Source organism: Petaurus breviceps, unplaced genomic scaffold (genome assembly GCF_028583685.1).
Source record: "Petaurus breviceps papuanus isolate PSGF00001 unplaced genomic scaffold, PetGlider_PUasm1.0 207, whole genome shotgun sequence".
In the NCBI taxonomy this organism is placed as follows: Eukaryota; Metazoa; Chordata; class Mammalia; order Diprotodontia; family Petauridae; genus Petaurus; species Petaurus breviceps.
This window is the reverse complement of record NW_027185850.1, coordinates 29,998,129-30,025,132: the sequence shown is the minus strand read 5'-3', so window position 1 is coordinate 30,025,132 and position 27,004 is coordinate 29,998,129. Positions and strand designations below refer to the sequence as shown.

General features: G+C 51.5%; 2 protein-coding genes across 2 annotated transcripts; one reads left to right on the top strand and one right to left on the bottom strand.

The window, feature by feature from the left end:
• Window positions 1-1,717: 1,717 nt before the first annotated feature.
• Window positions 1,718-10,950, bottom strand: LOC138164850 (selenoprotein Pb-like). The gene is made up of 5 exons (XM_069092770.1): window positions 10,883-10,950; window positions 7,898-8,116; window positions 4,781-4,993; window positions 3,882-4,008; window positions 1,718-2,386 (listed from the first exon to the last, which is right to left on the bottom strand). Exons 2-5 carry the CDS (start codon window positions 8,101-8,103, stop codon window positions 2,156-2,158), a joined length of 777 nt encoding a protein of 258 aa, XP_068948871.1. The 5' UTR covers window positions 8,104-8,116; window positions 10,883-10,950; the 3' UTR covers window positions 1,718-2,155.
• A 9,250-nt stretch (window positions 10,951-20,200) lies between these two features.
• Window positions 20,201-22,984, top strand: LOC138165039 (4-hydroxyphenylpyruvate dioxygenase-like protein). Its single transcript, XM_069093135.1, has one exon. The coding sequence runs from the start codon at window positions 20,431-20,433 to the stop codon at window positions 21,586-21,588; it is 1,158 nt and encodes a 385-aa protein (XP_068949236.1). The 5' UTR covers window positions 20,201-20,430; the 3' UTR covers window positions 21,589-22,984.
• The last annotated feature ends 4,020 nt before the right edge of the window (window positions 22,985-27,004 follow it).

Here is a 27,004-nt window from a genome sequence, read left to right as displayed (position 1 = left end):
GCTCCAAGTGCAGCAGGAGGTGCCCTGTGTGATGGAGAAAGCTAGAAAGAGAACACTGGACTGGGTCCCCCTGGGGGTCAGAACCCCAAGGAAGGAAGTTCTCTAGGTTGGCAGTGTGTCCTTCCTGAAAGGTTTCTTCACTGATGTTGTCAAGAGTCACACAGGGGACAAGCCCCTGCCCTTCTGTGGGCCTCAGTTTACCTATCTGAAAAATGGGAGGTAGCTCCCTGCTGCTGGTCTTCCCCCACCAACATCTCAAAGAGAGAGACATAGGAGAGCCAGGCCCCAGGGGGTGGAGGGGAGGGGCAAGGAGGTCAAGAGGGACCTGCTCAGGTGTCCCCTTCCTAAAGCCACATCCTACAGGGACCTCAGGACCTTACCAGCACCTACCCCCCAAGGGCTGGTTTGGTTTGTTTTTATAAATAATCGTCCTCAGCCTTTCCTCCTCTTCTCAGTCATACCCCTAGAAAAAGCTGTCTATACTGCCCCCTCTACCCCCTCCTTTCATACTCTCTTTAAAACCCTCGAAGTCTGGCTTCGGAACTCATCATTCCACAGAAACGCGGCCCCCAAAGTGAGCAAGGATCTCCTGGCTGCCAGAGCCAGTGGCCTTTTCTCCATCCTCATTCTCCTTGACCTCTCACACTGCTGGTCACTCTCTGCTCACTAGGTTTTCAGGACGTCTCTCTCTGTCTGTCTCTTTTTTTCTATCCCTCCCTACCACCTCTGTCTCCATCTGTTTTTCTCTCCTCTCTTTCTGTCTCTGTCTCTCTCTCCCTCTCTCCTTTTCTTTCTCTCTCTCTCTCCCTCCTTCTCTCTCTCTCTCCCGTCTTTCCTCTCTCCCTCCTCTCTTTCTGTCTGTTTCTCCTCATTTCTCTTTCTCTCTCCCCCCCTTCCCCCTCTCCTTTTCTTTCTCTCTCTCTCTCCCTCCTTCTCTCTCTCTCCCATCTTTCCTCTCTCCCTCCTCTCTGTTTCTGTCTCTCCCCATTTCTCTTTCTCTCTCCTCCCCTTCCCCCTCTCCTTTTCTTTCTCTTTCTCTCTCTTCCCCCTCTCCTCTCTCTCCTTTTCTTTCTCTCCCTCTCCCTCCTTTTCTCTTTCTGTCTCTCTCACTCCTCTCCCTCTCTTGTTCCCCTCCTACCTCTCTGCCTGTTCCTTCTCTGTCTCATTTGCTGGATTCTCCTCCCTGTCCAGCCCCCTGACTGTGGGAGTCCCCAAAGCTCTTCCTGCCCTATAGCATTTCAAGCTACTCACACTTTTACTCTTCACTCCCTACATCAGCTGTCCTCAAACTTTTTGGTCTCAGAACCCCTTTACACCCTTAAAAATTTTTGAGGACTCCCCCAAGAGTATTTATATGGTTTATATCTATCAACACTGACCATATTAGAAATTAAAATGTCTTAGTACTATCGTGAAAATAGTTTTGACGTCCCAGAAACCCCTGGGGAGTAAAGACCACCTTTAAGGGTCCCTTTGCCAAACTGGCCTAGAGGCTCCTCCCAAGGCCTCAGCATTTCCTCTCCTGCCCTCTTTAGTCAAAGGGCCACCCTTGAGGGCCTAGAGGGTCACATGTGGCCTCAAGGATACAGGTTCCCCACCCCATCTTAGACAAAGCCCAGGGTGGCTGCCACACACGCACATGCACACACACACAACAGTGTCCCAGGCTCCCTCCCTGCCCCACATGCACCCTGAAAACCCTCAAGCAGACTGGTGAGGCAGGGCAGAGAAGTTTATTGGCCATTTCCCCAAACCCCCCCCCACTCCTCTGGACACTTGTGTTGGGTCAGGTTGGCACCCCATCTTGGCTTGTAGTTAAACCTGGGTGTGAATGATGGAGTCTCCTCCTCACCCCTCCTCTCTCCATAGCATCAGCCCACCATGACCGGCTCCCCGGGTTTCACTGTGGGCATCATGAATTGAGGGAGGAAAGGGCAGTAGGCAAGGTGTAGAGCTAGCCATCACCACTGGCAGGTGGGCCTTGATGGAGCCAGATGGGCTCTCTCCGTGGCCACCATATCCCCAGGGACACCTCAGTTTCTGCTCTCTCTAAAACGGGCCAGACTGACAGAGGGGAGGCTGGGAGTGGGGCTGGTGGCCCTCTTGGGGACAGCCTGGGAGTGGGGGCCTGACTGTGACTGTGGCCATGAGATGGTTATTCAGTGGCCTCATTGAGGGGCTGCTCTAGACTGGGTAGAGGGAGGCTGGCTGATGGCTTCTTGCTGTGGCTGTGGACAGGACCATGGGTATGGGCTGGGGGAGGGGTGCTAGACCACAGAGTTGGCCTGTGGGTGCTAGACCCCTCAGCCAGAGGCTCCTGCCCTTCTCCTTCCGTGCGAGGGGACTGAGTTGGCGACTCAGCCTTCGCCTTGTCCGTGATGTTTACCTAGAGAAGAAATTAGACAGTGATGGCCCACCAGCTTCACATGGACCCACTAGGCAGACCCCCATTCACCAGCTCTGTATAGAAAGCAGCCGGATGGAGCTGGGCTGAGGGGCCTGAAGGCAGGCTCCAGAGCTGAGGCTAAGCAGGACTGCCAGCTTACCAGGGATCCTGAGGGGAAGGGGGGCCTGCCTTCCCTCTCTGGCCCCAGGTTTCCATTTTAGAGCTGGTTTCCATCTCAATGTACCTTCAGCCCAGCCCAGTCCAGCCCTGTCTCAGTTTCCTCTGCAAGGCCAAGCATAAAGATAATTTTCCTAGACAGCCACAGAAGAAACAAATTACCCAATCCCCACTTCCAAGGCTAAGGCTGGTGGCCTGCCTGCAAGGACATTATTCAGCAAGAGGCAGATTCAAAATAACAAACTGCCTTAGTCCTTCAGGTCTCCTGGGGCGAGGGTGGGGGACTTCTCGGGAGCCCTCCCTCTGCCAGGGCTGCTCCTGCCGACTCTCCAGGAGCTGTGCCTTTGGACAAACATCTGAGCTAGTATTTGAAATTGTTGTCTGGGCTATGGGCTATGGACACCCAAAGTGACCAAACCAGTTTATGGCAGCCCCACGCACTGAAGATCAACTACCTGGCAGGGCACAGTGGGCACCTTGTGCAGGAAGAGGCCCAATCAGTGCCAGGCTCCAAGCAGAGGGTTTATTTAAGGATATGCTCACCAGCCCCCTCAGGGAGCTCTCCTTACACAGACATAGATCTGTATATACAGGTCCCCTCCACTCACACCCTCCTCTGATGTCTGAACTGTCTGGTTGGAAGCCTTGGTTCTCAGGTGTTCTCCCAGAGGAGCCCAAGATCTGACAGGATCTACCCGGAGGAAGACGTTCCCAAGAGGTACCGAGGTCTGGGTGGATCCTGCATCTGTCCTCTGAGGCTGAGTAGGCTTACCCCTGGTATGTGGGCTTCTGGGGCTGAGAGCCTGGACATCTCGGGGAGCCCCTACTGGGGGGTGGGGGTAAGGGAAGGCCCCTCTCATAGCTCTTTGAAGGTTGAAAGCCTCTCCACCCACACCTCAGAAATCCAGGGCACAGTCTATAGCCACACAGCACAGACTGGCAGGGGGCAATATCACGCTGTGTGCTGCTAGGGTGTCCATCCACAGGCCCTCCCATGGGGCATTACCCACAGTCCTCCTCAATGGCCTGGTGGGCCCCTGATGGTAGTAGGGGTGGGGGGGAGAAGGTCTCTGCTCTCTCCTTGACTGTTAAATCCCATGGCTCCCAAGAAGCCCACCTTTGACCCCTAGTCAGCCCAGGGAGGTAGAGAGAACACTGATAAGGGTTCAAGGTCACCCTCTCCCCATGTGCTCTTGGACAAGTCTCTGGTCCTGTGCCCACTTGTGAAGTGAGGCAGTGTGATGGCACAGTTGATATGGGTACCTGCCCAGCGTGAGGCCTGGCCTCCCATGTATGCCCTGCCCTCTCTGGGTCTCACCTGGGCAGGGTAGAAAGAACAGTTCCCACAGTGATCTTGCCGGTGGGTGATGCGAATGGCCGACTCCACATAGGGGAAGTGCAGGAAACTGAAGGGCAGCTGGAGGTGGAAAGTCAGGCGACCACACCTGTGAGGGCAGACAGAGTCAGACTGCTATGGAAAGAGGGTTGGCCTGGAAGTCACAGGGTCTGAGTGTGAATCCTGCCCCTGCCCTGGCCCTGGCACCTGACCTTGGACAAGCCCCTGGCCCCTAGGAGTCATAGGGTCGGAGTGTGAATCCTGCCCCTGCCCTGGCCCTGGCCCTGGCACCTGACCTCTGATAAGTCCCTGGCCCTGTGGCCTGACCTTGGACAAACTCCTGGTCTTGGCCCTGCTGCCTGACCTCTGACAAGTCCTTGGCCTTCTCTGGGCCTTGGTTTCCCCATCCACAAAATGAGGCATTGGATTAAGGGGGCTCTCAAGCCACTGCCTCCCCAGGTCTCTGTTGCCCCACTGAGTCTGGGAAATCCATGCCTCCTCAGGCAACTGGGGCAAGGTGTGTGAGGTTCAGTGTTGGCACCAGCCCTCTGGTGGGACGGTGGGTGCTGGCTGCTCTCCATTAGAGCAGGAGACTATGCCCGTCTCACACACACTCATATGGTCTCTGGGCCCTGGGGTAGCTCTGCCAGGTCAAGGAAAAGAAGGGACAGGAGACCTGGCAGTCAGCCCTGAGGGGAAAAAGGCACCACTCAGAAGTCACCTGGAGCCAAGTTCCTGCCATGGGCTTAGGAAGCACATGATGGGCACAGACTGAGAGGGCCCCCAAGGCTACAGCAACCTCTCCCTGACCCATCAGTCTCTCCGTCCACTCCCCTCCATTCTTGGCGTCACCTATAACCCCAGCCCCGCAGCCAGCCTACCTGTCATAGACAAGGAAGTCATCCTTGGCGCCTCCAAGGATGCTCCAGATGTCAGGGCCAGGCCCTTGTTGGCCATAGACAGGCACGCCCAGGGGTGCATGGCGTGTCAGCTCCCCATGCAGGGCCTGGGACAGGGGCGACTTCTCATTGACTATGATGAAGCGAACACCAGCGACACCCACGCGGGCCAGGCGCTCCTGCAAGTTGCCTATGCTGAGGACAAGAAAGGAGAGACTAGTAAGGAAGTTCCTCTCCCCCAGCCCCTCTTGCCTTCAGAGTCTTTGTGGGCAGGGCCTTGACCTTGGGATGGGAGAGCCAGGAGAGTGGCCCGGCAGGCCAGACAGGGGCCATTCCCAGCCCTGCCTTTGCTTGCCTTTGAGACATTGGGGGAGAGCTCCTCTCTCTGGGCCTCAGTTTCCTCCTCTGTGAAATGGTCCTGGAGGTAGGGAGGAGTGCCTCAGGAGTTTCTGAGCTCCCTCAGAAGTCTGTGGGGGAGGTGGGGGGCAGAGGGAGCTGCTGAGTGGGAGCCTCTCCTAGTCCCCTCTGGCCCCCTAAGATGGGGGAGGGTTGACTTGTCAATAAGATCCTGTTTCTGGGTCAAGTTGCCTCTGCCCATTCTTCCCCCTCCCCCTTTTCTCTCACAATAAATAAACTCACTGTTGGCTGGGGCCTGGGAACAGGCAAGGGGCAAATGCCCAGAAAGTGGGGCATTCCTGGGGGCTGGCCCAGGAAGGGGAGGGTACCAGGGGAGGCTCAGCTCAGAACTTCCTGGAGACCTTCTGAAGGCCATGGTCCCCAGTGGCTGCCAAGGGCTTTCTGCACAACTGCCCTTTAGGAAGGACACTGAGTGCCAGAGTTAGGTAAGCACATTAGGTAAGCCTCACATTTGTGGTCCTGATAAAACTGAAACCATTTACTGTGGGCTTCCTCTTTTCCCCACACCCTCACCTCCTACTCCCAGATGCCTTCTATCACTCCTGTCTCCCATGAAGAAGTGGCCCTCTCCTGCCAGGTGAAGCCCTCTGCATGTACAAGGGATCCCAGTCCAGCCCACCTTCCCAGCAGATTGCCCCTCTGTCACCTTGGTTCTCATTTGTCTTTAATGTCGCCCGTCTACTGCCGCTCCCCTCCTGCCTACAAACACATCCACATCTTCCTAGGCTTGATCTGTCCCTCTGCCACTTTCTGTCCCACCTCTCTCCTCCCCTCTGTGACCAGACTCCCCTCGGGGGGCCACTGACAGCTACTGGACAGCTTCCCTCTTCTCTCTTCTTCCTCACCATCTCTTAAGCCAACTCCAGCGGCCTTTCCTCAGTGCTCACCCTTGCTGGCCTCTGCAGCCTTTAAGGCTGCCCAGTGCCCTCTCCGCCTTCTCTCCTAGCTCTCCCCCTGCCTCCTGACCACTCCTCCTCAGGCTTCTACTGCATCTTCATTCAGGTCGCACCCCCCAGGCCCCTCCCTCCTCTCTTCTCCTTCTAAGCTATATCACTGGTGCTCTCATCACCTCCCAGCTGCCTCAGACATATTGAACTGCATGTCCCAGAGACATGCGGCTTAACTTCAGTGAACTCATTATCTCTGCCCCCTAATGCTCCCCTCCGTTACTGTCAAGGGGCCACCATCCTGGTCCCCCAACCTTGGTGCCTTCCACGATTCCCCTCTGTCTCTCTGTCACACACACACACACACACCTCAATAAATCCCTGTGGCTCCCTATTACTCCCAAGAATAAATATAAAATCCTCCACTCATTCAAAGCCCTTGGTAAGCTGGCCCCCTCCTGCCCTTCCAGTCCCCCCTGCCCCGGTCTTCCATCCCGTGACCCTGGCCTCTGGCTAGTCCACAAACACCACACCCTGCCTCTCTGCTCTGGGCCACCCCTGGGCCTGGAACACTCTCCCTCCTCATCTCCACCTCCTGCCTTCCCTGGCTCCCTTCAGGCCCCCTCCAATCCCACCCTCTACAGGAAGCCTTCCCCAGCCCCTCCTCATGCCACTGCCCCTGCCCTGGCTGGTGCCAGACTCTGCAGAGTGGTTTGTGTCTTGTCTCCCCCGTTAGCCTGGGAGCTCCTAAGAGCAGGGACGGTGCCTGCCACATAGCATGCACTTCTTCAGGGTTTGTTGACTGACTGTGCGTGGCCCTGTACCACTGGTTAGGTAAAGGCATCAGTGCCACACTCATTGAATAGCAGATGAGCTCCTTCTGCAATGGCGAGGGTAGGGGAGGGCACATGTGGACACACTAGATGACAGAGTTTGAAGCTAAAAGGGTCTCAGCAAGGGACAGCAGGTCAAATTCAGGGGGACAAAGTCACCAAAGTGTCACCTTCATAGGTATAGGATAGTGGGAATCCTGACTGGATGGACTTGTCTGGGAAAGACTTGGAGGTCCTAGTGGACCAGAATTTCACTCATACACTAGTGTGTTAAGGCAGACAAAGCCTGGTGCACTGTGGGGCTGCATTCAGAAGGACTAAAGAGGTGAGAGTTGGACCTCTGGAGCCCTGGGGTCTGAAAAGGGCTTGGAATGGGCTGGAGAGTGTCCAGAGGAGGGCAGGCAGGGCATGGAGGCTCCAGGAAAGGACCTGGGGATGTTTAGCCTAGAAAGAACATTCAGGGAGGCCCCCAGAGGATCCCTGGCTCCAGGTGTTTGAGAGGCTGCTGTGGAGGAGGGTCAGCCTTGCTCTGCTCGACCCATAGGGCAGAGCAAGCAGCCAAGGGAGAAGGCCACAGAGAGGCCGACTGAGCTGGGTAAGTCTAGAAGAATTTCCCAACAATGTGAACCCTCCCTAAGTGGGATGGGCTGTCTTGAGAGGTAGTGATCTCTACATCCTTGGAGGTCTGCAAGTAGAGGCCACTTGTTTCTGGAATAGAGAGGGAGGCAGTCTTGTTCCCACTGAGGTTCTTTCCCAGGATGAGATTTTGTGATGGGGGAAACAGGCTCAGAATGAGAACATGACTTGATGTCGCCGCATGGCTGATAAGTACCAGTTTGAAGGTTTGCCCTGAAGTCTCTATTGATTATAAGTCTGGCTCCCTTTGCCTTGACCTCCTGGGCCTCTCGGCTCTGGTCTTCGCCCCATTCCCTCCTTGAGACCACCCCTCTTGTGCCCGTCACCTGGCAGCTTGCTTGAGACAGAAGTGTCAGCTGGCCTTCAGGAGGGCCACCACTGTCACTTGGCCCAGGGCTTCCTCCATGGGGGATGCGCCTCCGTCCACTTGCCATTTTGGGGCTGGCTGGCAGATCCTGGTCCCATTCTCAGAGGCCAGGGTGGCCCCCACCAGCCCCAGCAGGAAGGCCACAGCTAGTCCTGGGGGACCCATCCCTGCCACCGGCCTGGAGAACAGAGGTGACAGAAGTCTGGAGGTAAAAACAGAGAAGGCCTCTCTTTGTTCTCATTCAATCATTCAGCAAACAGTAATTCAGTGCATGCTGGCTACAAGGTACTAGGCAAAGGTTAAGAAAAGCCTTGGGCTTGCCCTCAAGAAGAAGCCTCCATTCTGGCAGTGGGAGGGCAGCATGGCAAGGATTCAGGGAAGGACCTAGGCTGAAACTATGGCTTTCCTTCCTGTGTGACCTCAGACAGGCCTTCTCCCCATTCTGGGCCTCACTTTCCTTATCTGTAAAATGAGAAAGTGGGATGCAGTTTCTAAAGTTGTGTGCAGCTCCAAACACAACGTTAAGTCCTGCGCAACTGGACAAAACAGAAGAGATCTTAGAGATCATGGAAAACAACCCCTTCGTTTTACAAAAGGGTAAAGTGAGGCCCAAGGCAGCTGGGTGGTACAGTGGATAGAGACAGAGCACCAGGCCTGGAGTCAGGAGAACCTGAGTTCAAATCCAGGTTCAGAGACTCACTAGCTGTGTGACCCTGAGCAAATCACTTTTCCCTGTTTGCCTAAGTTTCCTCATCTGTCAAATGAACTGGAGAAGGAAATGGCAGACCACTCCAGTGTCTTTGCCAAGAAAACCCCAAAATGGGGTCACAGAGAGTCAGACAATGAAAGAAATGACTGAACACCACCACTTCCTACAGGAGCTCCCTCCTGATTTCCTCAACTGTCAGCTCACTTTCCTGGTGTCTCTCCCTCTCTCTCTCCTCTCTTCCCCCCTCTCTTTCTGTCTGTCTCTATCTGTCTCTGTCTCTCCCTCTCTCTCTTCCCCCACCCCTCACTCTCTCTCTCTGTCTCTTTCTCCCATATCCTCCTCTTTCTCTTCAGTAGAATGGAAACTCCTTAAGGGCAGGAGCTATTTCCTTCTTATTTTTATATCCTCAGTGCCCAGCCCAGGGCCTAGCACCCAGATGGCCCTTAATACATATTTTTTGGCTCATAGGATCACAGAGGCACAGATGAAAAGGGTCTCAGAGTCCATATAGCCCAACCTTTTCATTTTATAGATGGGGAAACTGAGGCTCGGAGAAATGAAATGAGCTGCCCAAGGTCACACAGGGAGGAAATGATAAAAGCAGGATTTGAACCCCAATCCTCTGGCTCCAAAGCCAGGGCTTGTTTCCACTGTACCAGGCTAGATGAGTGGGAGTGGCCTGGGTGCTGTAGAGCTGGGGCATTCCTGTGTGGGAGGAGGCAAAGGAGTCCCAGTCCCTTACCGCCCCCCTCCCTCCCCATCTCAAGCTCCCCTGCCCATAGCCCAGGGGTTGCTCAAGCAGATACAGCTCCTGAGGCTGAGGCCTAGGGCTCCCGGTCACTGGGAGGTGTCTCAGTCAATGGAGACCAAAAGGGAGGCCGCCCCCAGCAGTTAGGAAGGACAGAGCTGGAGCCCAGTCATTCATAATTAGCTTCTTTTTACTGATAAGGAAACTGAAGGTCAGAGTGGGTGGCATCTCACCCCAGCCACATTCAGTAAGACGTTAGTGTCAGAGGCAGGATTCACACCCAGAGCCCTCCTGACCCAGCCCAGCCCAGCCCATCCTCCCCCAAGGAGATTCTGTGTCCCCTGTCCTGGGCAGTGGAAGCCCTCCACCCCCACCCTTACCACAGCCACCTCCACAAAGGACTTTGTACAGACTGTCCCCAGCTTGCTCTATCCCCACCTCCTACCAGGAGCCAGACAAACAGAGAAGAGCAGCCCCAGGCCTAGGCTCTCATGTCCCCTCCCCAGGACCCCTCCTGGTCCAGAAGGGATTGACTGCTAACCCCCTCCCTGCCTTCCAGGGTCCTTCAGAATTCTACCAGCTTTCCTAGGCCTAGACATCCCTGCCCTCTTCCAAGACGGCAGGCCAAAGGCCCAACTATCATTACAGGCATGGAACAGAACGACTGCAGACCTGCGTTCTAATTCTTCCTGTCTGTATAACTTCATACTCACCCCTCTTCTCTGGGTCTCTTCTGTGACAGGGGTAGGGGAGGGGAATAGGCTCCATTTCTTTCCCTACTCTGACATTCTCTGAACCTCTGGGGGTTCCTAGGACCTGAGCAATGCTGGGAAAGGATCTTGCCAGGCCTGAAGCAGCTGTGGATCTCTGAACCCTTGTCTCCCAGCACTCATGGTCCAAGGACAGGTCCCAGTGCCCCTCCATCTGACCAGACTATTTCAGGACTCACTGAGGAAGGGTCCTGGGATAGCTAGGGATCCCCAGATGGGCAGGGGGTCACTGGCAGCAAGGTCCCTCTAAAACACCTGTGTACGGATCAGGTACAGTAACTTTTTTTCCCATATAAAAACAGACTTAGCACTTATTAAAATAGATTCAATATCACTTATTTTGACCCAAATTTTCTTGACTGCTCTTCCCCTGGCTTCTCTCAGATGCCTAATGTATTTTCAGTCTTTCCAGATATAGGTGCAGAAAGGTCTGGATGTGAGTCCAAGGTCCTGGGTTCAGATATCATCCCTACAGTGATGGGCTATGTGACCTTGGGACTCATTTTCTTTCTCTGAAAAACAAGAGGGTGGACTTGAAGGTCTCAAAAGCCCCCATGGCTGGAAATATGGGGTTCTAGGTCTTCACCAAGGAATGACCCCATGGCCCCTTGAGATGGGGACAGTCTGTGAACCCTCACACATCAGTCCCTTAACTTGCTTCCCCCCAGTCTTGGCCTAGCTCCTCAACTGGCAGAGCAGGACGGAGTGATACTTCACCTGGTGCTCTGTGGTCTCCTCTTTCCTCAGCTGCTGTCCCTTGGAGCTGGAGCCTAGCCTAGGGACCCGTGACCTTTGCCCATCAGACTTTATCTGTGCCCAGCAGCTCCGCCTCAGAAGGAGGGGTTGAGGTAGAGGGTGTAGGCTGGGGTCCAGATCAGGGGCTTAGCCTCACTGGTCAGTTGACCTGCAGATGCCACTTACCGTGTGTGGTGTGTGTGTGTGTAGTGTAAGTATGTATATGTACGAACATGTATGTGTGTGGTATGTGTATGTATATGCATGCACATGTGTGTGGTATATGCATGCACCTATATGTATATACACATGTATGTTATATGTGTGTATGTGTGTAGACAGACCCCTAGCTGCTTACATGTTACCTTCCCTATTAGGATGTGGATTCCTTGACACACTGGACTGTTTGTACCCTTCTTTGATGGCCTTTCATGCTTAGCAAAAGGCTTGGAACATAGTAAGAAATGCTTTTTGACTAACTGACCCACTAATTGACACCTAGCCTCCAGCCCTCAGGTTCACAGAAACAAATTGGCACTACTCCATGGCCTCAGCTTCCCCAGAGGAGAGCTGAGCACTCCAGGAGCCTGAGGCCCACTGTGGGCAGTCCAAGCAATAGCTTATTTTCAGTCTCAGGGCCAGGGAACTTTCAGCTTCATAGGATTCAGGTGTCCTTACAGATGACCTAGGATTATACTTCGATTTTTCAGAAGATGAAAGTGAGAAGCTAAGGGACTTTTCCAAGGTCACACAAGGAATAGGTGTCAGATCTAGGATTCAAACCCAGGCCCATGATGATCAAGGTGGGACACAGGAGCCAGGGCCTCCAGCCCTATTGCTGTGAATGAGGACTTTGTTTTTAATTAGTATTTTATTTGTTTCATTTTTTTCTTTCTCATGGTTCAGCCCATTTATTCTAATTCTTCTATACAACATGATTAATGTGAATGTAGAGCCTATATTGGATTTCATGTCGTCTTGGGGAGGGGAGATGGGAAGGAGGCAGAGAAAATGTAAAGCTTATGGAAGTGAATGTTGAAAACAAAAAATTTATTTATTTATTTATTAAAAAATTAACATTTAGTCTTAAAATCCATCAACCATTACAACATTCAAGTCTATGAACAAGGATGAGAACCTTGCCCCCCAACCAAGGCAAACAGAAAGGTGGTTGTCCATGTTTGCCCATGGAGACCCATGTAACCAGACTTGGTAACTACAAAACAAGAAGGAAGACAAACATTCTGGGGTCAAGGTCTTCCCAAAGCTATCTGACGCAGCCAACTTGGACAGGTCTCCTGGCTGCTGCTGACGTCTTTGTTAGTGTAAGTCCGGAAGGCTACTCATGCCAAGATGGAAAGATATGGCTTAGCTGGGAGGATGGTTAGAATTTAGAATTGAGAGGCTGGCCAGTCCCAAGGAAGGGCGATCAGTGACGGCCCAAGTGACTTCACTGGAGTCATCTTGACCTACCTCTTGCAGCTGGCCTCCCAAATGACACTGGAGGAGACAGTGAGGCTGACGACTTTACATAAGTGGCCCTGCCTCGCAAGTCAAAACAATACCCTTTGTCTTTGGTCACAAACAACCATGACCTCATTCCATTCCATTTTCTCCTGCAGATTTTCCCCTCTATCATCTCTACTCTCTCACTAATCTTCAGTCCCTCTGCTTCCCTACTGTCTACACACATACCTGTTTTTTCTCCATCTTCAAAAAACCTCCCCTTGGTCTATCTATTGTCCTGGATTTCTCCTCCCGTCTCAGCTAAACTCCCTTCGAAGGCCGTCTATAATAAGTGCCTCCAATTCCTTTCCTCTTTCTTCTTAACTTTCCTGATAGAATAACTCTTGGCTCAGAAGGCCAATTACATGGAAGCCTCTCCTCACTAGTAGAGATTGACTTCCACACCATCAAGAAATGTGAGTAGAGTTGGGGAAAGTGAGAGAGAAGAGAGATCTGGGCTCTTCTAGCTTCTAATTTCGAGATAGAACATGTCTCATTTCAACCTCTCTTCAGGTTGCTAAAAGAGAGAAAGACTCTGACATGTTGAATGTTAATCTCTATTCCCAGCTTTCCACACTAGAGATTTAGAGAAATTTTCCCTTGAGGGATTTCTGAGCCTCTCTCTTAGCTGAGTTGAGTTATCTCATTCCCAATGGCAGAGTTCATTTACTCTGTTTATTGCCTGGCATATTTTCAGGGAAGTTACTTCTCTGATTTGTTGGCTTTCAGCCTGGGTAAATGGGTTTGTTTGATATTGACCATATATGGTTTGGCATTTGGTGTCCCCATGAAGGGACAGTTATCAGGTGCAATTTCCCCTAGACTAACAATATTTAGGGATGTGGACAGGTATAATTCTGACTGGTATTGCCTCTCTGAGATGAGGAGAGTAGCCAGTCATGTGGTGACAATCTCTTGCTTTCCCTTCTGGCAGGAATCAAAGTCTCCCTTGGAAAAGAGTGGAAAAAGGAGACTTTAGAGGTGTCTATTCACACCAGACAGAATGATAAAATTATAGGGCCTGCCATGACCTCTGGTCTCTAGCTTACTGTTCATGATGTAGACTCTGGTGGTCCTTATCCCAACCCTCACTGAGCCTACCAGTCCAAATCCCCAGAGGGGGTGGCTACTGCTCCATCTCCCCTTGAGGCTCCAGGGGTATCCCTGAAGGCTGTGGGGTTCCTCTCACGTTATCAGCACCCCATTCCAGGGTGTTCTCCCTCACATCAATTTCAGTACAAATTAATTTCTCCTCAATATTGCCATTGATTACCAATCCCAATGTAATCAGGTATCTTAGTTTTTGCAAAATGATGTTTACTGAGAAGATACAGCAAAAAGAAAAGTATAAAAACACCACCACCACCCTGTAATGGAAATGCAGATTTAAAGATCTTCCCTGCCCCTAGGCTAACGTGCACCTGGAGCCTAGGGTGGGAGGCTTGTTTTTCAGTAGATACTTCTTGATTGGCCAGTGGGTCAATAAGGTTGTTACATTCTCTGAGCCAGGAGAAGGCTATATAAGCCCTGATGTGTAGCTTTGTTTTGGGACTCACTTTGAGAAGTGTTCTGTGATTTGATCTGAATTCTGGGAAGCCGTTGTTGAGAGTCCCCCGGCTTTGAAAAACCCAGAATGTGGAAACCCAGATGTTGACTGGGTATGGATGTAATGGTTGGGCAGTTTGGAAATCTGTCTACTTGATGTTTCTGTCTTGATAATTATGCCTGTATACTTTGAGATTTAGGGTGCTGACCTTTTCTCCTGAATAAAGTAAACAATATATGTCTGACTGATTAAAGTAAGCTTGTTAACCCATTTTGAGTTGCTTTCCTTTAGCAAAGCAGATCCAAGAACCTGTGGTAGCTGCAAACCCTGAGGACGCTTGGGGTGCTTGCTGCTACACACCCCCCCCAACACCCAGTAAAAACAAAGGGCCCTTTCTTCCCTCTACCACCTTGGTCCGTGGGGAAGCTGGGTTCACACTTAAAGAAAATGCTAACATGGCAATGTTTTGCATGATTACACACATAGAACCTATATCAAATTGCTTGCCTTCTCAATGAGGGGGGGTGGGGAGGAAGGGAGAGAATTTGGAACTCAATTTTAAAAATAAATGTTCAAAGTTGTTTTTACGTGTAATTGGGGAAAAAGAAAATATTACATTTTTAAAAATAAAATAAAATCATTGCAAAAAAAGAAATTGTTACAAAGCCTTTGCCCTACCAAGTTCACTTTCAAGTTGTGCATAGCTGATGGCCATTCACTCCCTTGCTTGGGGATCATGGCACCTCACTGAAGGGACCCTCCACTGACAGCCTGCATCCAGCAGGTGGTAGTTCAGGGTTGGTTTCTTCCTGGACTTAGCCCCTGGACTTCTGGTGGCTTTTTAGACCTTTGGCAATCTGACAAGACCTTGGACCAAATAAAGAAGACATCCCAGTCCCAGGCTCATAAGGAGCTAGGTCATTCTGGGCCTGCCCAGTGTGGGTAGGGGCCCTCTCTACTCCACACCAGAAAGAGAGTCTCGGTTATTCTTCATGGGCACAGGAAGGAAAGTCAAGGCATGGTCCCCCTTGGAGCCTTTCGTCTGCACTCTCTGTTCTGGCTCTGTAGCTAACAAGAAGGAGCTTTTCAGCATTAAGGTAGGCGGGCAGGCTGTTGTGCTGTCCATCTTTGAAGAGGACTATGGCATCAGGGAGATATGTACCAGTCACCAGACACCTGTATGATCTCAGAACCAGAATCCAGTCACCACACGGTGCCAAACAAACCCATTCTCAGGACCGGGCCTTTCTGGCCTGTCCTCTCATTTCATGTAGGATGTTATTTCTGTAACTCAGGATTCTGAAAACTACAAATGTTCTCCTGTGACATTATAAGTCGGCAATGCACTGGTAAACTCCTCTGAGCAAAACTTATTGAGCCGAGCCGCCCCGCCCCCATCACGCCTCAAGGTCATGTCTTTGGCAGGGATCAAGTCAGAGACAGGGCACTCCCAAGGTTACTTTGGCTGCTGGTTTCCCCACTTACATGGGCAATTTAAGAATTGCCATATTTTCCCTTATACTCCCAAACTACTGGGAAGATAAGGAGGATGTGCCTTCCTTTCTTATCCAGCTCATCAGGGCCCTAGAATCCCTGGGATCTAGAGAATGGAAACATCCTTAATGAGCATCAGAGACGGCAGGGAAGCTTGTGAGCCAAGGAGGGATAGGGGTGGGAAGCAGAGTCCTTTCTTCACCCCTCTCTGTCCATCAAGAATGACAACACCTGGGCAGTGCTCATGGGTGTTGGTAGCCCTCCCCCACCAGCTTGGGAGAGCCCATTGTTAAATGCTCAGTATGAGCATTTATTTACACCTCAGAAATTAGCAGCAGCTAAAAATCAGGTCTCGATTCATTGCTTTGTTGACAGACATGAGAAAGCACTGATCATGCAGATTAAACCTTTTTTTTTTCAAAGAGATTCCTTGTTTTACTCATTTTGTAGTCTAGATTTCAAAAGTTAAATGTCACACATTTCTGAATGTTAGTTTGACTCTGCCTGGAGAGCCCAGAAAGGACCTAACAAGGCCAGACAGCTCAGTGAACATTTTTTTTGGCTTTTTTTCTCCTAATGCTCATCTCAGTAAAATGAACTGTTTCCATTTTGATTCTCTATTAGCAACAAATATAAAGATAGTCGGCTCTGAGAGACTTAGGAACTCTGATGGACATAGCGACCAGTCCCAGTTCCAGGGGCTCATGATGAAATGTGCTGCCCACGTCCAGACAGGGAGCTGATGGGTTCACAGTGTGGATCGAAGATATTCTTCTTCCTCTCTTCCTTGGACATGGCTAATGTAGGAATTTATTTCAAATGGCAATCCATATTTGTAATGTGTTTTGTTTTTCCTGTTTCCACAGTGGATGGGGAAGGGGAGGCTGGAGGAAGAAAATGCAGAATTCAAAATAAAATAAAATTCAATTTTATTTTTTCTCTCACTTTTTTTTTTCTTTTTGTAGGGGAAAGGCAGGGCAATTGGGGTTAAGTGACTTGCCCAAGGTCACATGGCTAGTATTAAGTGTCTGAGGCCACATTTGAACTCAGGTCCTCCTGACTCCAGGGCTGGTGCATTCACTGTGCCACCTAGCTGCTCCCCCCCTCCCCAATTCTATTTTAAAAAGAGGAAATGGCTCTCTCAGCCATTGCAATGGTGTAACTGACAATATTCATTTACCTCTCTAAAGCAGGTGAAACTTAAAAGTGTGTATGCTTACATTTTTTCCCCCCAGGAAAGCCTGGTTGTTAAACATTTACCAGCATATCCCTGCCCAGACTTGAACCCAGTAAAGGGTTTGAAAAGATTGAGAGTTCCAGCTACACAGGTGATGGAAAGGGCTCTTCTCAAGCACAGGCACAGCCGAAAAGAGGCAGAATGAGACTTGGTGGTAGGACGAATTTCCTTAAAATGAGAGCTGTCTCATTCTGGAATAGGCTGCCTGCAGAGGTACTAAGCTCCCCCTTCATTGGAGGGCTGGATGCTGACTAGAGGGGATTCCTCCAGCCTGGAGGAGAACTCTCTGAGAGTCTGATACTCTGGGATTCTGGGTCAAGCCCAGAGATTTCAGGCCTAGAGCCTTCTTCCCATGTTGGGGGTGGGGGTTGATAACAGACTGGGCCTCCTCCCTCCCCCATCTTGCTTAATGTTCCCCTGGAGGTTGCTTATCTGCCTGGCCCAGACTGGACCTGTGCAGCCAGGCAGCCTCCCTTCTGGGGATCAGGGCCCTTCCCTCTGGGTGCACCTGCAGGAGAGCATTGTGGGGCTTACACAGGCTTCCAGAAGGAAAACAGGAATAGCAGGTAGAAATGCGCCTCAGGAATCACCTATGGACAGAGAGCCGGGCCAAGACCTGTGACAGTGAGACCCAGGAGACCGGAGAGCCCAGGGAAACCACTAAGGGATGCTGGAGTCAGGATTTGGCTTTGGAAGCCAGCTTGCTGCACAGTACCAGCTGCGTGACCTGAAGCTATGTACTGAATGTACAGGCTTTTTAAGCCTGGGCTGCTTGGGCAGGTGGTAAGTGCCCCTTCTTGCAGGGAGGGCTGAATGATGTCACTCTCCAGGAATTCTGCGGATCGGGCTTTCTAGCTCAAGCCCAGGTTGGCCACAATGGTCTGAAAGGCCATGCTTTTGTGAAAATCCTTTGTAAACTTTTTTAGCTATAGCAAAAACAATTGTTATTGTGGTCATTTCCACCCCCCCCTCAACTAATTTTCTTCTTCAAATTCACTTCTACAAGATTTTGAGTTCCAATTTTTTTCTCCCTCCCTCCCTTCCTGCCCTCTCCCCAAAACATCAAGCAATCTGATACAGGCTATATGTGTACAATCAAAAAATTAAACACTTTCCCACATTAGTCATGTTGTAAAGAGAATCAGAAAAAGGGAAAAACCATGAGAAAGAAAAAAAAAAGAGAAAATCGTGTGCTTAGATCTGCATTCAGACTCCACAGTTCTTTCTCTGGTTGTAGACAGCATTGTCCATCCATGAGTCTTTCAGAATTACCTTGGATCATTGCATTACTGAGAAGAGTTAAGGCAGAGTTGGTCATTGAACAGTGTTGCTGTTACTGTTACAATGTTCTCCTGGTTCTGCTCACTTCAAATCAGTTCATGTAAATCTTTCCAGGTTTTTCTAAAATCTGCTTGCTCATCATTTCTTATGGAACAATATTCCATTACACATATATATACATACATACATATATATATTACAACCTGTTCAGCCATTCCCCAACTGATGGATATTCCCTCAATTCCCAATTCTTTGCCACCACAAAAAGAGCTGCTATAAATATTTTTGTACATGTGGGTCCTTTTCCCTTTTTTTTTCATATGATCTCTTTGGGATACAGACCTAGCAGTGGTATTGCTGGATCTAAGGGTATGTATAGTTTTATAGCCCATTGGGCATAGTTCCAAATTGCTCTCCAGAATGGTTGGATCAGTTCACAACTCCACCAACAATGCACTAGTGTTCCAATCTTCCCACATCTCCAACATTTTGTCATATTAACCAATTTGATAGGGGTAAGGTGGTATCTCAGAGTTGTTTTACTTTGTATTTCTCTAATCCATAGTGATTTAGAGCAATTTTTTTTATGACTATAGATATGTTTAATCTGAAAACTGTGTGGTCATCATTTCACTGTGCAGCGGACAGAGGGGACTCAGGGATACTGTATTTTACCCTGAAGGCAATAGAAATCCACTGAAATTTATGGAATCAAGAAGTAGACAGACCTGAGTGAGAAAAATCACTCTAGCAGCTGAAAAGAGGGGAGAGACTGAGGCAAAAAGACCAACTGGGAGGCTATTACCATAGTCCCAGTGAAAGGCCACAAGGGTGGCTGCTGTATGTTGAGGACCAGTCCAGTGGTGGAACTGGGGGAAATCATGAATCAAGTCCTTACATTCCCATAAAGCCAGCAGGGAATCTTTGGGCAAGGCAGATTTCTTTTGGACCTCAGATACTGGACTTAACTTTGTCCCTAGGGGGTTTGCTTCTGGAGCTGGGTCTATAGGCCCTTAGGTCCAAGAAGGGTAGAAAAGCTATTTTTAGGACTTTGGTAAAGAGGTCCCTGAGGGCCCAGGGGCTGGGAGGGAAGACTCTCTCCTCCCTTCCTGGAGATCCCCCTCTCTGCTAAACTCCCACAATCTGGAAGCTTCCTTTCTTCAACGGATTATGGGCCTTCTCCAGGTAGCTACCTCCCCATGTAGTCCTGCCTTTAGCCTCAAGCGCAGCACTCACTCCACCTGGTTGGGAGGCATCCTTAGATTTAGCAGGTAAGAGAAATCTTGACACACCACTCTTGATTAGAGGAACTGGAAGCTGACATTTAATAAGGGTTAATGTAAAACCTTTGGATCTGGAGATTAATTCTACAGGAACAGAAAGGGAGGAGGCATGCTTGGTTAGGAAGATCTGGGGGTGGTGGTGCTTAGCAGCAGTTCAGTCTGCGATAAAGCGTTGGGCTGCAGGACCCGGCATGGGGCGGGCTGTGACAGTTCCACTGTCCTGGGCCCTGCAGTACCTGGAGTCTGGGCGTCAGCTCTGGGGGCCGCAGGTGAGGTAACCTGGGCCATGCAGGCACGTCTGGACTACAGGGCACCATGCTGGGTTGACTGCCAGCGCCTTGAAGCCGCCATCTGCCTTCCTTTCATCTTTGCACCCCGAGAGCCCAGCACAGCGCCAGGCACACGGGGGTGCTAAAGGCTCGGGGAAGGGGAGATTTGGGGCAGGGCTGAACCGAGGAAAGGGGCACAGCGGGGCTCGAGGTGACCCCCAAGGGTCTGAAAGGCCGGCCCCAGGGGAAGGATTGGCCTCCCGGGGTTCGGAAGGTTCTCTGCCTTTGGAGCTCTTACCTCGGAGTCTGGACGACCTCTGGTGACTAAATGAGGTAATTAATGCGTGGAACGCGTGCTTAGCAAACGCGGGGGCTGGAGCGATAGGAGCGGCCGGGTGGGGTGTGTGTGGGAGGGTTCGAGTTCTCTTCCAGGATCTCTGAAGCCCTTTCAAGTTCTGACCCTTTCCTCAGGAGCGGGGGTGGCTAGCTGGGAACCCTCTAGTGTTGAGCACGTGCGAGGTGTCCCTGGAGCCCCCGCCCCAGCGGCACGTGGTCAAGCGGCCCTCAGTCTCCCGGCGGGTGGGGCGGACCCGGGGCGGGCCTAGGGTGGGGCAGGCGGGGCTTCCCCATCCCGGTGGCCCCCCCCCCCCTTCCCCCCCCCCCCCCCCACCCCCCCCCCCCCCACTCCCCCTCCTCCCGGGGCAGCAGTCGGCCCGCCCCTCTCCTCACTCCTGCAGCCCCACCTCCGCTCACACGCCGCTCTCAGCCCCCTCCCGGGGCTTCAAAGGCACTTGGGAGGACGACCCGGGCCAGACAGAGAATCCCAGCTCCAGCATCGTGAGACCTAGAGCCTTCTGCTCGGAGCCCTCGGGAGACCGGGAGCTCCCTAGCCGTCGGGTCGCTGCTTGGCTGTCATGGCCGCCCCCGTGGGCCGCCTCTGCCACATCTCCTTTCACGTCCCCCGCGGGCAGCCCTTGGCCCGGTACCTGCAGCGTTGCTTCGGCTTCTGGCCAGTGGCCGTGCGGGAGGCCGGCGGCTGGCGCCAGCTGGCCCTGCGCAGCGGGGACGCCGTGTTCCTGGTGAATGAGGGCGCGCCGGGCGGCCGCGAGGGGCCCCTCTACGACGTGGACCCCGCGCACGCCGTGCCCACCGCCTCCAACGTGTGCTTCGAGGTGGCCGACGTGCGGGGTGCCTTAGGGGCGCTGCGGGAGCTCGGCTGCTCCGTGGCCGTGCAGCCCCAGACCGTGGCCGACGCCCAGGGCACCGTCACTTACGCCGTGGTGCGCTCCCCCGTGGGCAACCTGAGCCACACACTGCTGGAGCGGGGCGCTTACCGGGGACCCTTCCTGCCGGGGTTCCAGGAATGCGACCCCCCTGACGGCCACGGCCAACACGGCTGGTTCAGCCACGTGGACCACGTCGCACTGGCCTGCCCGCGGGGCAGCTCAGGCGCGTGGCTGCGCTGGTACCAGGAGTGCCTGGGCTTCCGACGGTTCTCCCTGGGCCCCGCTGATGAGCATCCTGAGCAGGGCTTGGATATCCGAGCTGGCTGGGCCGGCGGCCTGCGGCTGGCTGCCCTGCAGGCGCCCCCAGGCAGCGAGGCCCCCATGCTGGTGCTGGGCGAATCGCTGCCCGGCTTGCCGGGGGCCCGAGACCAGGTAGAGCTCTTCTTGGCCCAGCACGGAGGTCCGGGCCTGCAGCATGTGGGCCTCTACACTGGGGACATTATGGCAACAGGACGTCGGGTGACCGAGGCCGGCGGCAACCTGGTGGCCCCTCCTGCCAACTACTACCAGCAGGCCACCAAAGTAGAGCAGATTTTGGCAGCTGGCCAAGAGGTGAGGAGGCTGGCGGAGCTGGGTATCTTGCTGGACAGGGATGGAAGGCAAGGCGAGGGTACCAATTACCTGCTGCAGGTCTTCACCAAGCCCCTCTTTTCCGAGGAGACCTTCTTCCTGGAGCTGATCCAGAGGCAGGGGGCCACGGGCTTCGGCCAAGGCAACATCCAGGCCTTGTGGGAGGCCCTGGAGGAGCACATGGCCTCTTGCCAGGGGGCTGGAGAGCCCCGCTAATGAAGAGAGCCTCCCCAGCCGAGGTGGACCTTACTGCCCTGCCCCGCCCCCCTTCTGTGCCAGCCTCGGCTCCATCATATCCTCTTAGTGGGGGGCCTGAGAGTCCAGGACCTGGTGCGGCATTGTCCTCCTCCCACCCCCACCCCCCATTCACCCTCTCCAAGGATGTAGCCTGTGTGTCCAAGGTGAAGTCCTCTTGGCATCCCAAGGGATCTGGACTGAGGCCCAAATCTCATCTAAACTGTCTATGCACTAAAGTCACAAGTTCCTCTCTGTCAGCTCTAACCTTTATGCCCTGAGGTCCCTTCCGTCCGGTCAGCCCTGACAATGGCAGCCTTACCCTTTAAAAAAGTAAAAGCATGTACCCCTCTCACTCGAAGGTCCCAAAGGACTCTTGCCCGCAAGCGTAACAATAAACTTCTACAATTCTCACTCCAATTAAGCCTGAGACCTTGAATTCTTTCCAGATGCTATTGCAGGTTTTCCCGTCTTAGATAAGATCAGAGTTCCTGCTGAACCTATTGGGAGCTATCCCTCATCTAGGCCAGGTGCTGCCCGGAGCAGGTGTGTCTGGGGCCCCGCCCTTCCCTGGGCTCTCTGCCTCCCCTAAACGAGCCGCAGCACGCCCCAGGGGCGAGTGTTGGACTTTGGGACCCAGGAAGCTCGATTTCAGATCCCGCCAGTCATGTCATTGTTCAGCGATCACAGGCGAGACCCAATCCCAGACAGCCTCTGTTTCCTACTCTGTACCTGTACGGTGCTGGTCATCTTTGCGTTACCTGGATCGAAAGGTTATTTTGAGGAAAGTACCTAGCAAGACCTGTAGCCCTGGGGAAATATGGGTGACAACTGAGGTCGTACCCTGGGTGTCGGCCATTCGTGGGTGTGGGGGACGCTCAGGGGGTGCACAGCCCATTGGAGGGGGAGTTCCTGGCATAGACCTTACCTAGAATTAACCACTAAGGGACCAGGCTCAACCTCACAAGCAAAAGAAATACAGTCTGACCACTTAATACTAAAGTGTTTTTTTCATAAACAATGTCAAGGCAGGATTAGAAAAGGACAACAGAAATGGTGGGGATGGGATCTGAACCCCTAAAAAACCCGTTCTTAGAAAACAACCCAGCCCCTGAATTTGACCATACATTTCAGTAGCCCAGAATACTGGAGCCTCTGCCCACCCCGACTACTTACTTAGCTCACTTGACGCTCCTTAATCCCATCTAGACCCCTTTCTTTTGTTTCCTCCCGACCACCCCAGGCTACTATATCCCATCCAGATCTTCCCAGTCTTTCTGTATAAAAGAATCAGTCCTATTCGCATCAAAAGGGCTGATTCTTAAAATCTCACCCACCCAATTGGTGTCATAATAAACTTGCTACTTGGACTGAAAGAAAGCTTGAGTGATCATTTCTTCTGAGGCAGACCCCTGCCCTGTACCCTTGAATTTTGGGGTTCCTACAACCCTTAGATCGAAACAGAATGGGGAAATATTTGCATTCTGACATCACTGATAAAAGTCTGGTCCCCCTAGTACTTTAGGGGATTGACACGTGGTGAAAAAAAGATGAACAATTCATGAAGGAACTGTAAACTGCTGAATTTGGAATTCAATTTTTAAAATGTTATGAAGAATTTTTTTAAAAAAGTAATAATGTAAAAAAAAAAGAGAATTGTAAACTATCAGTGACTTAATGAAAACATGGCCCAGATCACTAACAAACACCCCTGAGGTTTCGATCCTGTGCAAATTGGCCAAGATGATGAGAACTGGGAGCAGCCAATGCTGGAAGGGCTGTGGGAAGCTAGGCCCCCTAATAGGTTGGGAATACTCTATATAATAATTCACTTTAATAAAAAAATCAATTTGATTCATTATAATTTAATAATTCTCTAATAAATTAATTCTCTGTAATAAATAAAAATGGTCATACATAGAACCCCAAGTCCAATCATAACCCCATTTGGAATTTTCTTGATGGAGAACCACTGGAGTGGTTTGCCATTTCATTCTCCAGTTCATTTTACAGATAAGGAACGGAGACTAACAGGGTGAAGTGACTTGCCCTGGGTCACTAATAGAAATGCAAATTTAAAGATCTTCCCTGCCCCTAGGCTTAAGTGCCCTTGGAGCCTAGGGTGGGAGGCTTGTTTTTCAGTAGATACTTCTTGATTGGCCAGTGAGTCAATAAGGTTGTGCTATATAAGCCCTGATGTGTAGCTTTGTTTTGGGGCTCACTTTGAGAAGTGTTCTGTGATTTGATCAGATGAAACTCTGGAAAGCTGTTTTCCAGAGCCCCCGGCTTTGAAACCCAGATGTCGTTTGGTATGGATGTAATGGTTGGACAATTTGGAAAACTGTCTACTTGATCTGTTTCTGTCTTGATAATTCTGCCTGTATATTCTGAAGTTCGGGCTATCAACTGAAAGCTGACCTCTTTCCCCTGAACTAGGTAAGTGATACATGTTTGACTGATTAAAGTAAGCTTGTTAACCCATTTTGAGTTGCTTTCCTTTATCAAAGCAGATTCAAGAACCTGTGGTGGCAGCAACCCTGGGGACACTGGGGTGCTTGCTGCTACAGTCACACAGGCAGTAAATGTCTGACCTCTAATTTGAACTCGGGTCTTCCAGACCCCAGGTCCAGTGCTCTAATCACTGAGCCACCTAGCTGTCCCAACAAAGGATATGCTATTGCAATTCATAAGAACCGTAAACTAGTAGGCTATAGAAACATGCTCCCAATCATAAATCTCCAGAGAAATTTCAATGAGCCAGGCCTGCTGGGACCAACTCCCATTTTTCTAGAGCTTCAAAGTTTGTAAAGTGTTTTCCCCAGCACAGCCCCTATAGCCGGGAGGCCCTGGGCTCACATTCTGACAGTGAGACCCTGGCAGGTTAGCCTCTCCCAGTCCACCAGAGATGGTCCCCACCTGGATGGGTTGGGGGATTTCTCTCCCTGGGAAGTTGTAGAAATGAGAGCAAAGGCCCAGCTCTTGGCCTAGGAACATGCATGAAGTGATGAAGGATGGGATGAGGGGCACAGGAACCCTATATACAAAGCAAGGGGGGGGGGGTCGTCATTACGACCCCCTCTTCCCCTCCCCCTCCAAGGCTAGTGACTGGGACCATATTTGAATTGAAGGCTTCCTGAGTAGAGGCCTAGCGCCCTGTGCACTATGGAGCCACCTAGTGGCCCCTAAGAAAAGTCACTCCGGAGTAGGGCTGTGCTAGTAGTTGAAGATCCCAAAGAGATAAGGAAACAGAATTCCTTTCTCACCCCTAAGAGGTGGGGGGCCGGTCGGGTGCAACACTGCATGCATTGTTGGCTAAAGTTTTTGTAACAGATATTTTTGTCCACTTGCTTGTCATAAGGGAGGGTTCCATCTGCAGCTGGGAAATGTTTAATAGAAAGAGAACATTTTTTTTTTAAGTGATCAGGCTCTACAATGATATTTAAACTTTTCTGGGTTTAAGAGAATGCTGTTCTTAGGAGGTTTCTGCCTAGAGTTGTTCTACAAGGCTTTACAACCTTGAAACTGAACCTGAGGGTTGGCAAAACCTCAGGAAGAGGGTGGCCAATTTAGGGGGGCGGCAGAGGCCAAGATGGGGAGAAAGGTCAGATTTCTATCCACAGGTGTGCACACTGTCAGCTGGCTGGGCAGGGAGGCCAGCCCAGGACTGGCCCTGGCCCGAGTGGGTTCTTTGGATCCCAAACTGGCTGGATGCCAGGCTTCCTTCCCGCCGAGCCCACAGAAGCAAAGGTGCTGGCTAGGCCCTGGTCTCCCCTCCTCCCAGGATACCCCAGGAACAAAGCCCATCTCTTGCCCCGATGGCAAACTCAGGAAGCACATCACAGAAGCAAATGCCTTCTATTACTAAAAGGAGTGACATCTCTCACAACATTGCATTTTGCATTTTTTTTTCTTAAATTCATACCCTAACCCTACCCTTTTATCGACCAGAGAACTTAGATCATTGCTAGCTGCTTAAAAATTATGTTCATCAGTCCTAATGAAGGAAATTAGCTAGGTGGATAGAGCCTTGGACCTGGAGTCCAGAAGACCCAAGTTCAAATCCAGCCTCAGATACATCCTAGTTGTATGACCCTGGGCAAGTCCCTTAACCTCAGTTTCTACAACTGCACAATGGGGATACTAACAGCACCTACCTCCCAGGGTTGTGGTAAAGATCAAATGAGAAAATATTGTAAATCGCTCAGCACAGCACCTGGCACACCATGAGTGATCCATGTTAGTGATCATTCTTATAAGGTGAGTTTGTGTTTAAATGAACAGGCCCCTGTTTCCGGTGTTTCTGGTCCAAATTCCAGCCCCAACTAATGATCACATTTTTCTTTGAACAGATTTACATCCCAGCGCCCAAGTCAAGCCCATCTTTTTGGGTAACAAAGTGTTGAGAAGTGTTCTGTGATTTGATCAGATGAAACTCTGGAAAGCTGTCTCTGCCTCTAAAGGCCCTGGAGGAGCCTTTTTCAGACTCAAATCCTAGGAATAGCTGCTGTCCTCTTCATATATGATCTCCATCTGGGGGGACCCTTGGGCCACAAGGTCTTGTTGGGTGAAGTAACCAGTGAGCCAATTCCCCTCCTGCCAGAATTGCCTGCAGATTCCTGAAATTAACCTGGAGGCTTTTCTACTTAGATTCCTGACTTTCCCTCAAGCTAACTGGCCCAATTATAATTCTTTCATTAACTCTTGCCTTTCACCCTCCAAAGGGATGTCACTGGGTAGCATCCTGGGCACAGTGGGCTGTTTTGGAGGCCAGGGTGGTCCTGTGGGACCTGCCTCACTCCTGGCACTGTGAGCACAGAGTCAGTCTGAGGGCAGAGATGTGCCATCATCCTTGTTCATTATGTGACCACACCCTATAATTCCACCATCTAAGGAACATCAGAAAAGGCCTAAAGTCACTAAGTGCCAGCTTACCCTCCCAACAGAGACCACCTCTACAGCTACCTCCCCAAGGGACCATCCAGCCTCTGCTCAGACCTCCCAGGCCAGGGGGCTCATCACCTCCTCCTAAGGCAGCTAACTGGCTCCCACAGAAAGGCATGTCTACAGAGATGGCAGGGTGCCCAGGGCAGGAGTCAGGAAGCAAGGACCTCAGTGCCCAGGATGGATGATTTTACTTCATTCCCAAGCAAGGTTGCTGAGTCACAGACACCTGCTGGGGCTTAGCAAAGGGGCCTGGCTAGTGTGTCTGGAGGAGGCGAGCCCCCTGGCCCACCCTGCCCCCTACAAGGAGCTTTGGAGCTGTGTAGCCAGGCCTCTGTCCTGTGGTCCAGTTCTGAGCTGCCTGGCTCTTCCTTCAGAGATACCCCGGGCACCTTCTCTTCACCCTCTTGGAAAGAGGGAGCAGTAGAGTTTGAAGGGCAAGAAGGTACTGGAGAGA